Here is a 12,957-nt window from a genome sequence, read left to right on the forward strand (position 1 = left end):
GACAAAGGTCGATTTCTGTTTTTTCTTTTCAACAGTTGAAATAGCACATTTATTTTCTTTTTTTTTACGTTGACTTTCATAATGTGGAGGCAGAGTGGTGTTTTCATGAATGCTGGTTAAAGTAGAGAGTCTTTTACTTTCTGGTCTTGTGAGCTCTCAGTACTTAAGCATTCTTCTGCTCTGATCACAATTAATCCCATCTCTGCTGCACGTTGCATTCAAGGTCATCTGTGGAAAAAGGGGCATATCAGTTAGCTGAGACGTGAAAACATTGTTTACTAAGTATTAACCACAGGTGTTAATTTGTGCTCCCTGTGTGGCCTTACACCCAGTTGTCATTAATAATTTTGCAGAGTTGTAATTTTGTATTTGAAGAAAGTGTTATGTAACTTTGGATTTTAAATGGAATCATTTATTTGTGAAGGGTGCTTCATGTTGAAGGTCACTGTTACAATGTTTGCTCTGTAATTTTTCACTGTTTCTGTCATAAATAATACAAGCCTAGAGGAGATTCTCTGCAGGGATCATGAATATTAATATTGGTTTGTCTCATTAATCCATTGTGAATCAGAGGCATGTCCCTGCTTCCACGTTAACTTCTCCCTTAATACATGGGTTGTTTGTGGGTGCAACAGGTGCAGTCCATCTCCTTCCAAGTATTCTGGGGATCACAGTAAATAGCTTGATCCCACTAAGCATTTTAGCATTTAGTATTTTAGCCAGACCCAGCATGCACCTGTTATTCACACTGATGTTTGATTTGGGTCACTTAGTATGCATGAGGGCTGGTGCATTAAGTTAGTGATCAATGTATTTTTTTGTTTTTACCAAGATGATACAAAAATGGTAAACTCAACCACAAACCTGCTAATCTTGCAAACTACCAGACCAGTCACTAATATTTTGTGTGCATTTTATGACTGTATGCTCAAGGATCTCTGGTGGTTGGACAAAACCTTTTTTACTGACTGTTGTATACCATCATTGACTGCTGACTCCTCACTCCTTTTAACTGGTCAGTAGTGGCCACAAATAACCCACAAAATCATGTAGCAGAAGCATAGAGTTTACAGAAACTGTATTGGCTTAAAATAATGAGCCTTACCATCTTTGCAGGATACATTTTTGCCTTTATTGTGGCTAAAAAACTGACATCCATCGTCAGTTTGGTTGCTTCCCGGTCCCCTTCTCTGGCAAGCATGAGTCCAGGGTGGTTGTCCAAGCCGCCCCATCATGTAGCAGAGGGGCAATGTACATGAAAATGTAAGACAGTAGAAGGGGCAAGCAGGCAGTGGCAGGTACTCCTCTTCAGGGCTGCCTTCCCCCCCGCCTTCGCAGGGGTACCAGGGCTGTGGAGGCCGAATTTTTGCAATGTTTTTAGACAGAGGAAGGTGGGATGCAAGCTGTGGAAGGTTGGCCTCCTCTCGGTACCTTTCTTCAGCATAGGTTTGGAGTGGTTGGCCAAGTCACCTCCATCACATAGCAAAGGGAAAAGCAGTCAAAGGTCGGCTGCTTCCTAGCCCCTTCTCTGGCGAGCATGTGTTTAGGGAGGCTGTCCAAGCCACCTCCATCGCATCCAACGTTTGGTCTCATTTTGAACCAGAGCATCTGCAGATTAATGCCATACCAGATATGTTATGATCCACTAGAGTTAAGCACATTATGAGTTGAAAAAAAAAAGTTTTGTTATTATTGCCGCTATCTTGTCTGTAAGGGAGCTGTGAGGGACAATTCCATTGGGTGCAGCTGTGCCACCTGCATTGTCTCGAGTGGCCTTTGTGGCCAGGCTGCCTTAGCTCACGACAGGGATGGAATCAAAATGAACATTCCTGAGGGAGTACACTTTCTTTTGTTTCTGCTCTGAAACAGGTCTATAAAAACTTTGGATGCTGCTGCACAGGAGAGGGAGTGTGAGGTCCAGAAACAGCGGAGGTCAGCCATTATTAACCACCTGTACTGGACTATTTACTGAATAGTCTTTCTAATCAGTGACAAAACATTTTCATTGTGCTATGGATGACAGTTTCAGGTGCCTCATGGAGAGAGTTAAAGGGGCAATAAGCGGAAATTCATCATTTCTAGATTGAAGGAATTAAAAAATTGCTATGTGAAGAACTAGAGGTGTAATTTCATCTGGAGTATAGCATGACGTCACACACCCTCTCTCTGTGTTGATCTCCAGCCCCTTGTTTACAAGCCGGTCCGGCTGCACGTTCATGTACGTTCATGTGAATCGCTGCCTCCTCCCCCATCTCAGAGCCCTTGGCCATCCCTCCCTATAAAAGGAGGCTGGTGTTTGCTTCCTGTAAGATTATAAAGCCAAACCCTGTCCTTTTTTCTTAAACTCAACCACGTGCATGTACAATTGAATCTGTGGTGCTCAAAGCGTAAAAAAATAATAAATAAAAATCAACAGCAAAATGTCTTTGCAGAATTGGTGCCCAATACAGAGGAGGTGATTGGATAACCCGCAGAATTAACTGTGTGCAATGTCCATGGAGAGATTAGAAAGAGTTGGGGCAATTCATCTGATATTTGAAGACAGTGTAGGCCTCTGGAAAAGTGATAAAGAACTTCATCCCTCAGCCTTCAACACTTGCTCTCATTCAATAGTACTATTATCATTCTACCGACACTCTTATTTGAGTGTGTGTCTGCACATAGTATGCTTGTTTGTGTGCTTGCTCTGATTGTGGCTGCTTATCAGTGGTCCCTGGCCTGTCCTTGTCCTCTGCTGTCATGACTGTGGCCTGCTGACCACTAGCCTGGGACGAGCTACGTGCATGTTCATGCATTGAAACAGCCCGTGTCCACCAGGCTCCACCCCTGTGTGTTGCCAGTGGTTACAAAAGCGCAGTCCTGTTGAATTGATGGTCTAATTAACAGCCCAGCCTCTGTCCATACTTTTATCTCTTATCTGTCCTGATAAGGAAATGGCTGCCTTATCAACTCGCAGCATCCCTACCTTCCAAGGTTTGGAGAGGAAAGCCATTGTTGGCAGATAGCCACAGTACACAAATGAAAATAGAGCTGTTGGTAATGTTACAGCCGTATAAACAGGGAAGAGAAATAGAGAAGCAGATCTCTGTTCAGGGCAAATCATCTCAGAACAAATGCTAATGGAAAAGGCTAGCAATCCCAGAGCTGTAGAGTGAGTGTGGTGTTACAATACCACAAACATTTGTTATACATGATCAGTGTGTATCTCTCTGTGTACTTGCCAGAGCTTGAAAATAGTCTTTGGGGTTTAATGGTGTACTCCTGTGATGTAGTGCTGCGGAGGTGGATTCAAAAAACAGAATGGTCAGATTAGAACTAGTAGTGACCAGCTCCAAAAACCCTGGATCCTCCAATGCAACAGGCATGGGGGTAGCTGCCCTAGGGCCCATCCTCGGTGCTGAAACATTTTAACTTGACCTGCAACTTGTTTTCTTTATTAGTTCCTCAAAACAAGCCCGTCTGACAAACATATATAGGCTTGTTTGGATCAACAACTTACGCATCTTGCATAGCATATGAATATGTCTGTCATTTTACAGATGTGAATTTTAAAATGACTTAGTCACAAGGGCCCCCTGAGAAAGCTCTGCCCCCACTGTGCTGAGATTCTAGCTCCGCCTCTGATAAGGCCATCTGGGGCTGGTTTTATAACAGAGGCTCTGTGATATGCGCTTGTAGTCTCCATGCAAGGTCGGATTAAGCAGGTTAGGGGCCCTGGGGCAAAAATGAGCTCTTGGCCCCTACTGACCACACACATGGGTGTTGTCCCAACACACTTTTTCACTTTTTCCTAAGAGGTTTAGAAACCAGTCTTCTATGCTGCAAAGGCTACTTACCCCTGGTTTGTGTGTGTCAGTTAGTTTATGATAATTTGATAAAAGACAATTTTTGTTTGAGTACAGTTCATGCACCATGTTAGTGTAATAGATGAAATAATCATATTCTTGATGTTAGCTTCCCTTAGCTTTTATCCACATGAAGCTTTAGAGGCTGATCCAGGAGAGCTGTAATGTTAGCAAATGCTTGCTGATATGACGTTGACCACATAAAGTTTTGTTTTGTGTTGAAAGAGGTAAAGTTTAAACATTCCAACAAAAACAGCTTTCGTGACATTCCAGACCCCAAAACCTAATCAGTTCTTTCTGTGGTGGAAACACAAAACACAAAAAATTGAATGTTATCTAATGCATACCTGCTGAGAATGAAACCAGGCAAAACCGAAGGTTAAATCTCTGTACAATGTCAGGTCTGAGGTTGGCAGGGTTTCAAAATTTTGTTTCAAAATTCAATTGTAGATGTCTGAGATTGGAGTTTTGTCCAGTCAAATCTATCATGGAAACATCTTGAATTTGAGTTATTACTTAAAATTCCTTTTAAGATATCTACAGTGGAGCTAAGACTAGGCATATCTTACTTTGGAGATAATGTCTCGGTCCCTCCAGGATGTTGCCATGTTGTGATAGTAACAGTGAACGCAAATTAAGCCAGTCTCTCTTTATACTGCACAACCTTGCAATTTTGTCTAATCATCGGGACATTACCACAGATTTGACCATTTAAAAGGGTAAAATATAATTTCATTGTAGAGCTGCGTGCAGCGTATTGATTCACACAGCCCTTCTCTCTATCTCTGTCTATCGTGATTCGTGAGACTACTGCTGCAGGATCGCAACTCTGTGCCTGGACAGAGTCACACACACAGTGACAGGGCTAACTGTTAGCATCACACAGCTAACATTGCCCATCGGTTATCAACAGGTTTCATGACAGAGTTGAGCCTTTTTGGTGTCAGTGTGAGATTAACAGCTTGGTGTTGAATGTTACCCACTGATTTAGGGCTTCTGCAGAAGTACCACAATATGAAGAGTAGGCTGGTTATGAGATCACATTGTGGTGTGTTAGCTCATGCTAACCGAGCCGAGAGCAGCTCAAGGATATGTGCTCTCAGTGCTGCGTCGAATGGCAGCAACAGCTAATCAGCAGTAGAAATGTGCCGGTATGAGATTTTGACGGTATGATAACCGTGGGCAAACATACCACGGTAATCGGTATTACCGCGGTAATAATAATAATGATGATGATGATGATGATGATGATGATGATAAAAAAACAGGCTCTCAGCGGTCAGATACTCCAGCACAGCCGCCAGGTAGACGGGGGCACCGGCACTGACACGCTCCGCATAGTTTCCTTTGTGCAGCAGCCTGTGAACACGGCCGACTGGGAACTGGAGCCCAGCACGGGAGGAGCGGGTCTTTGCCTTGGCTCTAGGGGTTCTTCTGATAGCCTAAATGGTCCCACACCACCGACTTCGTCCTTTTCGCCGGTGGGAAAAGTTCAGCTTCGCCTCCTCCAGCCATGTTTGCAGTTTGCACGTGAATGGATTTACACTGATTACTGACATACTGACTGAGGCTGCCCCCCCAATAATTGTGCTGACTGCAGCGGCTGCACATGCATGATTTCAGAGTGTGCCAGTTAAAATGTACGACTTGCACAGAGTTATTTCTGAGTTTTGAGTTCCTGAAGTTCCCATTTATGAAACGTAGCGTAGGTTACACCGTCGGCCTTTACCGTCGGAACGAAAAATGGGCAGTTAGTGACACCGTGACATTCTTTTACCGTGGTAAACCGTGACGCTGGTAACCGGCACATGCCTAATCAGCAGCGATCAGCTTTTTCTTTTTTTTATTAATGTGTTGCTATCGTCAGTGAATGCTGCCCTGTATTTGTCACATCTGATGAACAGTAGCCTTAAAGCTTTCTGAAACTCAATAACATGCTCAATGTATTAACATTAACCTCAATATTAGAAATGTTACCATACCAGAAATGAAGGAAAGCAATGCACCCACAGAGATTTAATAAATGATGCGAGGGCAGGGCCAGCCCGTACTCATTCAGAACTCATTAAAGCCACCACTTTGTCAGTGACTTTTGTGTCAAACACAAGACACAAAAAGGCACCTGTCGTGGCAGTGTGATACACCACCAGGTGGCTTCAGTGTGAAACATAATATAAGGAGCTGGAAAGTCCCAATGTGGTGGGTCAGAGGTGTGATGGTTGGGTCCAATAAACCCCAGACTTTCATCAAGGAACTCACTGTTCGCCTCCTGTGTGAGTTTTAAGCCAAATTATGTTGTTTTTTTTAGGGCTGTAGTCAACCAAAGAAAGTCTTGGTCGACTAAAGTCGCACATAATCTTCAACTAATCGATTAGGGTCACTCTGCAGTTACACCTCCAAACATTTCCCCCACCAATACAACATGCTAACGTTAACAGCACAAGTCTATGGCATTTTACATTGTATAAATTAGCCTAGCGTCTAGCGATCTTTTCCTCTACGAATATAAAACCAGGGACAACAGCAACATTTTAGAAAGGTAACGGCACATAATTTGGCTCCATTACAACTCACAACATTCACCGATAAAACAACTGTCTTATACTAAACACGTTTTCCAAGCAAATACAACATGCTAACGTTATTAGCGGCAGCCTATGGCATACATTGCATACATTAGCCTAGCGACGAGCGGAGATTTCCTCTGCTCATATGAAGCCAGGATAAATCCCGAAGTATAAATCCCTGAACGATAAGTCACACACACGACTTAAAATGCTATTTTAGTGGAGGCTTTACTGTCTTCACAATTTATTGTTTCTTATCTGTGAAATCAAAAGTAAATACAAGCTTCTTTTCCACTGAGAGAAAAGGTGTCAGCTTACAGAAACAGACAGGAGGTCTGCGTCACCGCGACGCTGAGCGTCAGGGTGGGCAAGTTCAACTTTGTCAACAACATTTTCACAGGTAACTTAGCCTGTCCCCCCGCCGCAGGAAATAATGGATTAATCCTGGAAAGCTGTTGATGTAGCACTTTCCTCCTTATGAAAGTAACATGGCGATTATTCGACCAATGAGAATTTGGTCGGACGAGAGCATAGCGACCAAATAATTGACTAGTCGACCAGGAGACTACAGCCCTAGTTTTTTTTTCTTAACCTTACTACCTGCTTATTTGCAGAAGGAAATAAATGCAAATATGAGGTGTTGAACCAACATTGTAAGTTAATTTTAAAAAAGACTGTCTGCATCTAACAAGCAGAAACTGTACATTTCCTGTGAAAATTGAAGTGTATGTTGAAAGGGCTCAATGAATGTAATGGGCTCAACTTGACATGGAGGCTTGAAAGGTCAACAACAGATGCAGGAGAATACCTAGTGTGTCATATTTAGGCATGAAAGACCATAGACAAAGCAGCCATATTTGACAAGTTTGGAAGAGAATGCATTGGCAGGGCTTGACATTAACGCTTGCCTGGGGCAAGTAAACTGTGCTAGGGCAAATAGAATGCCTCATGCACTTGTCCGATCAGGCACATGAAAAATAAATGTGCAATGTAATCTGAAAATGATTTGCGCTTTGTTTAGCTGCAGCGGAGGTTCTCCAGCTGAACTGCAAGGCTGTCTCATCACCAACAGAGGAAGACTGACAGCACAAAAAAGGTTTTGAGGTGGGAAATAAGCTGGACAGATTTCCCTGAATATGGATCCCTGTTCCCATTCACACATGAACCCATGCAGGAAATGTGCCTGAACGTTTAAGGGATGAACCACGTGTAAAAGGGGCTTGAGTTTTTATTGCTTCAGCGGCCTGCACATCACATCTCAATCTAGCATCTTTGGGATGAAGAGGAAAAGCATGCTCACAGCAAGGCTGTCCAACAAACTGCAATCAAATCTACATGGTGCAAGATTTGTGCACAACATTCCCAGTATCATACGCTCAGATTAATTCATGCTGTTCTAAAGGCCAGAAACACTGTAACACACCGCTGAGTCTAATGTGTATACCTAATAAACTGATAACTCAGTTGTAACCTTATTTTTAAATGCTGGGTTAGCTAATTACCACACCACTGTTCCCTCCAGCCCTCCTCTCTGTTTCAGAGTCATCTGCAGCACCGTGTTGTGTTGTTGGGAACCTGCTATCAGCTGGATGCTGCCGCTGCCTTTTATCCTCAGAATACACAGTTGTGTGACAGCAAAGAGAGATTTGGGTCTGACATCAGTGTTATCTACCTCCACCACAACAACACCGGCCAGAGATTACACTGGTTCACATGGACATCCTGCAGAGATGTCTGAGCGTCAGTTTACTGAGCCAGACATTCATGCTGGACCTGCAGGTCTGAGGCTGGCAGAGACAGTCATGCAGTTCAGTCACTGTATCCTTTTATTGTTAAAGAATATATTTTACCATCGCTAACACAAGTCTTTATTCTTTTTTTTTTTTTTTTTTACAAATATTGCATGCTGTTATTTATTTAGGAAATTACATATTTTACACACTGAGCCTGTGTACAAAATACACATTGTTGAATACACTGTGACTAGAATCTATTTGATGTGTCAGTTCTTTTCTATAACATTTGTTTTTACAGATTGTGTTTACCTTTGCAATTTAACTAAAAGCAGTAAGAAAAGATGTGGTGGACCATATTGCTGTGGCCTGTGCATTTGTTGACATACGGAGGTAGTATGAAAACATTTTGCAGTTATTTATCTTTGAGCTTCGTGCCCTGTTCAAGGATGTCAGCACAGCAAATGTTTTGTAGGAGAATATGTCAGATGTCCTACAAAGACAGGTTTGCCATTGGGTCTCTGTCTATTTTCTATATCTTATGCAAACATGCACAAACTGCAAACCTTTTGCTTTATTCAACACTTTATTATTTTTTAATTGTTAGTATTTGCTCTTAAATGCCTAGATTTTTTTTTTTATTATTATTTTAAATCTGTCGCTAAAATGTATATGTGAAATGTACAAATATTAGCTGAAATAAATATGTAATAGATTACTCGTAGATAATATGCTACTGTTTAACCGGCTGTTGTAAGCCATTTAAAATCTCATTTTCAACTTGGTTGCCAGAAAAAAAGTTGGCACTGTATGTTTCTGCAAACTACACACAAGTTACATTTGTACATTATTGTGTAGCAGATATGTTTATTCTCAACATTGCTGTGGTGAAAAGTGATTAGGTTTAGACACAAAAACCACTTGATTATTGATAAGAAAAGATCATGTTTTGGCCTAAAATACAAAGTCTGCAGGAAAAGCAGGGACAGGTCAGTTAAAGACACCCAGGTTTGGTAGCTCAGATGCTGCTGGGAAATGCTGCAATGTGTAGGTGAAAAACATGCAGGTTCCATGGCTCAAACAGCACTGGGAAATTTAGCAATGTGTTGGTACAAAGCACGCAGGCTTGCTGGTGGAAATGCTGCGAAGGGTTGCCGAAAACAATCTATGGTGTAGTTTGTTGGTCTTGTGGACTGCAGCTTGGCAGGCATCTTGTCAAGGTGACATGTCATTCACCCTCCCCTCCACCTCCTGATGACAAAGTCAGCTCATATACTTTGTCACTTTAGAAATGTTGATATGATACTTATGAAATGTAAAAAGGTAACATATTCATCGTTTTCAGAAATGTACAATACAAAAAAAAATTTCTGGCCACTGGGCTGTCACCGAAGAATGTGTGAGTCATACCTTAAGCATTAACCTTTAAACCATGCCCAAAACTTGTATTTATTTTTCTATCAACCAATGAACTGTCCTGACATTTCACTGTGACATTAGAGCTCAACTGGGAACCTGTCCCTGCCTGCGTCTCTCTGCTGCTGCTCGCAGAATTCACCTGATAAAATAATGCATTAAATTCAAACACAAACACATCACTTAGGCATATGTATTTACTACTTTTTCCGATGCATAACATTATCGTCATCCATACATTAGTTTCCTAGTTTCGAGTTTTCTCCTGGTTTTCATGACATTTGTGATGAGGAGCTTTTTTTGGAATATGAGAAACCTGGTTATTAAAAACCCCTATAAACATAATCATAACAATATCCAGTCTGATTGTGTGGCTGCAGGTGTGTCTTCCTTCTTCAGTATCACAGACTCATTTCTGTGCCTGAGTTAGCTCAGCAGTTAAGAATAGACACAGCTGGTTTCTGACTACCTGAACCCTGCAGGATTTAGCTTCTCCATCTGATGGTAATGAAAAACAAGAGTGACAATGCAATTTGTGATGGAAATTATTGAAGTCATGTCCATGTTATTTATGTAGCCCAATATCACAAATCATAAATTGGCCTCAAGGGACTTTACAATCTCTACAGCATAGGATTCACTTTGTCCTTGGAATCAAAAAAATCCCCCAGAAAAATCTTTCCAAAGGAAAAAGAAATGGAAGAAACTTAAAGGGAAAGTGCACCCACAAATTAAAATTCAGCCATTATCTACTCACCCATATGCTGAGGGAGGCTCAGGTGAAGTTTTAGAGTCCTCACAGCACTTGCGTAGGTCCAAGGAGAGAGGGGGTAGCAACACAACTCCACCTAACGGAGGCTGACGGCGCCCCAGATTCAAACGTCCAAAAACACATAATTGAAACCACAAAATATCTCCATACTGCTCGTCTGTAGTGATCACTGTCCTGAAGCCCCGACATAAAAGGTTGCTTGGAAAAACGTCATTTGAGCTCTGTTTTTAGCCCCTCTTCCCTTGGATTTCCGGAAGTGTTGTGAGGACTCTAAAATTTCACCTGAGCCTCCCTCGGCATATGGGTGAGTAGATAATGGCTGAATTTTCATTTTTGGGTGCACTGTCCCTTTAAAGGTGCGGAGACACCAAACCAACATCAAAGAACTAGCAACAACGAAAGCCAACTGTTGCGTCATCTACGTCGCCTCACATCGCCCTTGCTCCACTTCACTCAGCTGCTCGACAAACCCACTGCTTCATCCCACTTTAACCTGAATAACAAACCAGGGCTCGGTGCTCCAGTTGGATTCAAACGGAGAGCTGGGACTAGCTGGGAGGTTAGCGGAGGCTAACTGGCTGAGCTTCCCTCCGGTCATGCTGCGGCTAACACTCCGCTAGTTGCTCCCAGCTAGCCCCGGAGAGCCGGGGTTTGCTCGGAGGCTAGCGGAGGCTAACTGGCTGTGCTTCCCTCCGGTCATGTTGCGGCTAACGCTCTGCTAGCCGCTCCCAGCTAGCCCAGGTTTGTTATTCAGGTTAAAGTGGGAAGAGGCAGCGGGTCTGTCGGGCAGCTGAGTGAAGTGGAGCCTGAGGAGGAAGGACCGGTTAGCCCTGGTTTCACTTCAGGCAGATTCACTCGCTACAGGGGTGAGGAAATTAAACCTGAACAGCCAATCAGAGTGATCTCTCTCACCGTCAAGCTCCGCCGCCGATTCAACATGCAAAATCGGCCAAAAAGCCGCCGGCGCCGAAGTGCCGACGGTGCAGGACACACAAAAACTAGGGTGACAGATGTTCACCGACGGCCGACCATCGGCTTGGTGTGTCAGGGCCTTAAGGAAGCCTAACAGAGGAGGGATCCCTCCCCTGGACAGAATAACCAACCAAGAATAACTAACCAAGTAAAATTACAGTTTAGACAACCAGTATGACCAAAATATAGATAAACTGTAAACATATATGAAGAATGGTTGCAGAGGGATGTAGCTGTGCTTGTGGGACATAAATGAAAAGAGGCTTAGAGGAAAAAATTACATTTCTCATTGGCAGGACAAACATGGACTATAGTGCAAGACTTAATAGGTTCATTTAAATGGAGATGGACAATTGTAAAAGGTATTAGCCTGAAGTATACAAAGATTAAGCATCTAACTGGAAGTAAAGGCAGAAAGGATTTAAAGGCCTCAACAGAATGAGACTGATGTCTATAGGGAGGTTATTCCAGAGGACGATGACCTGATAGGAAAAGGCCCAGTGGCCTGCTGACTTCTTTTAACTGTGCAGACAGACAGGAGCCATGCATTCTGAGAGCAGAGAATCCTGATTCTGATTGCAGTATATCATTTGTAAGAGGGGGCGCACTCTTTTACAATTTCGTAGGTCATCAGAAGCACCTTAGTCTGATCTGACATGGAGCCAATAAATGGAAGCTAAAACTGGTGTAATGTGGTCATATTTTCTAGTGTTAGCTATGATTCTAGCTGCAGTATTCTGTACCATTTGAAGACTTCTAGTACTATCACATGGCAGGCCTGACAACAAGACTTCATAATAATATCACATGGCAGGCCTGACAACAAGACTTCATAATAATACAGTCTTAATAATTAATAATAATAATACATTTTATTTATAAAGCGCTTTTCAAAGTTCTCAAAGTCACTTTACAGAAATGGTTAAAACACATCAAAAAAACAATTTTCAGCAAAAGACATCAAAGACAAAGAGGAATAGCAATGGGAGTGAAGAAACAACTAAATAAATAAATAAATGAATAAAAGTAGCTAAACATTAAAAGCAGAACGGAACAGGTGAGTTTTGAGTAGTGATTTGAATGATGGGAGGTCAGTGCAGTCACGGATGTGTTTTGGGAGGGAGTTCCAGAGGGTGGGGGCAGCAATGGAAAAGGCTCTGTCCCCCCAGGTTCGGTGCTTGGTCTTGGGGACGGTGAGAAGGTTGGCACTGGAAGAGCAGAGGCTGCAGGAAGGGGTGTAAGGGTGGAGCAGGTCTGTGAGGTAAGATGGGGCCTGGTTGTGGAGGGCTTTATGGGTGAGTAGGAGGAGTTTGAAGTGGATGCGTTGTGGAACAGGGAGCCAGTGGAGGTTCTGAAGGACAGGGGTGATGTGGTCGCGGGAGCGGGTGTGAGTGAGGAGGCGGTCGGCAGAGTTTTGGATATATTGGAATTATTGAGGAGTTTGGAGGTTGTGCCATAAAGGATGCTATTGCAATAGTCAAGGCGGGATGTAATGAAGGCGTGGATCGGGGCTTCGGCAGCATTGCGAGAGAGTGAGGGGCGGAGGCGAGAAATGTTTTTAAGGTGAAAGAAGGCTGTTTTAGTGACTTGTTTGATGTGTTGGTTGAAGGAGAGGTTGCTGTCGAAGATGATACCAAGGTTGCGGTAGTGAG

General features: G+C 42.9%; 1 protein-coding gene across 1 annotated transcript in view; it reads right to left on the reverse strand.

Annotated features, from left to right (window-relative positions):
• Window positions 1–1,437: 1,437 nt before the first annotated feature.
• The window catches only part of LOC126388661 (uncharacterized), a 16,328-nt gene continuing 4,808 nt past the window's right edge, over window positions 1,438–12,957 (reverse strand). The window contains exon 4 of the mRNA XM_050041879.1: window positions 1,438–1,608. Coding sequence (XP_049897836.1) covers window positions 1,438–1,608 — 171 coding nt within the window. The remainder of the gene's footprint in view (window positions 1,609–12,957) is intronic.

Source organism: Epinephelus moara, chromosome 4 (assembly GCF_006386435.1).
Source record: "Epinephelus moara isolate mb chromosome 4, YSFRI_EMoa_1.0, whole genome shotgun sequence".
In the NCBI taxonomy this organism is placed as follows: domain Eukaryota; kingdom Metazoa; phylum Chordata; class Actinopteri; order Perciformes; family Serranidae; genus Epinephelus; species Epinephelus moara.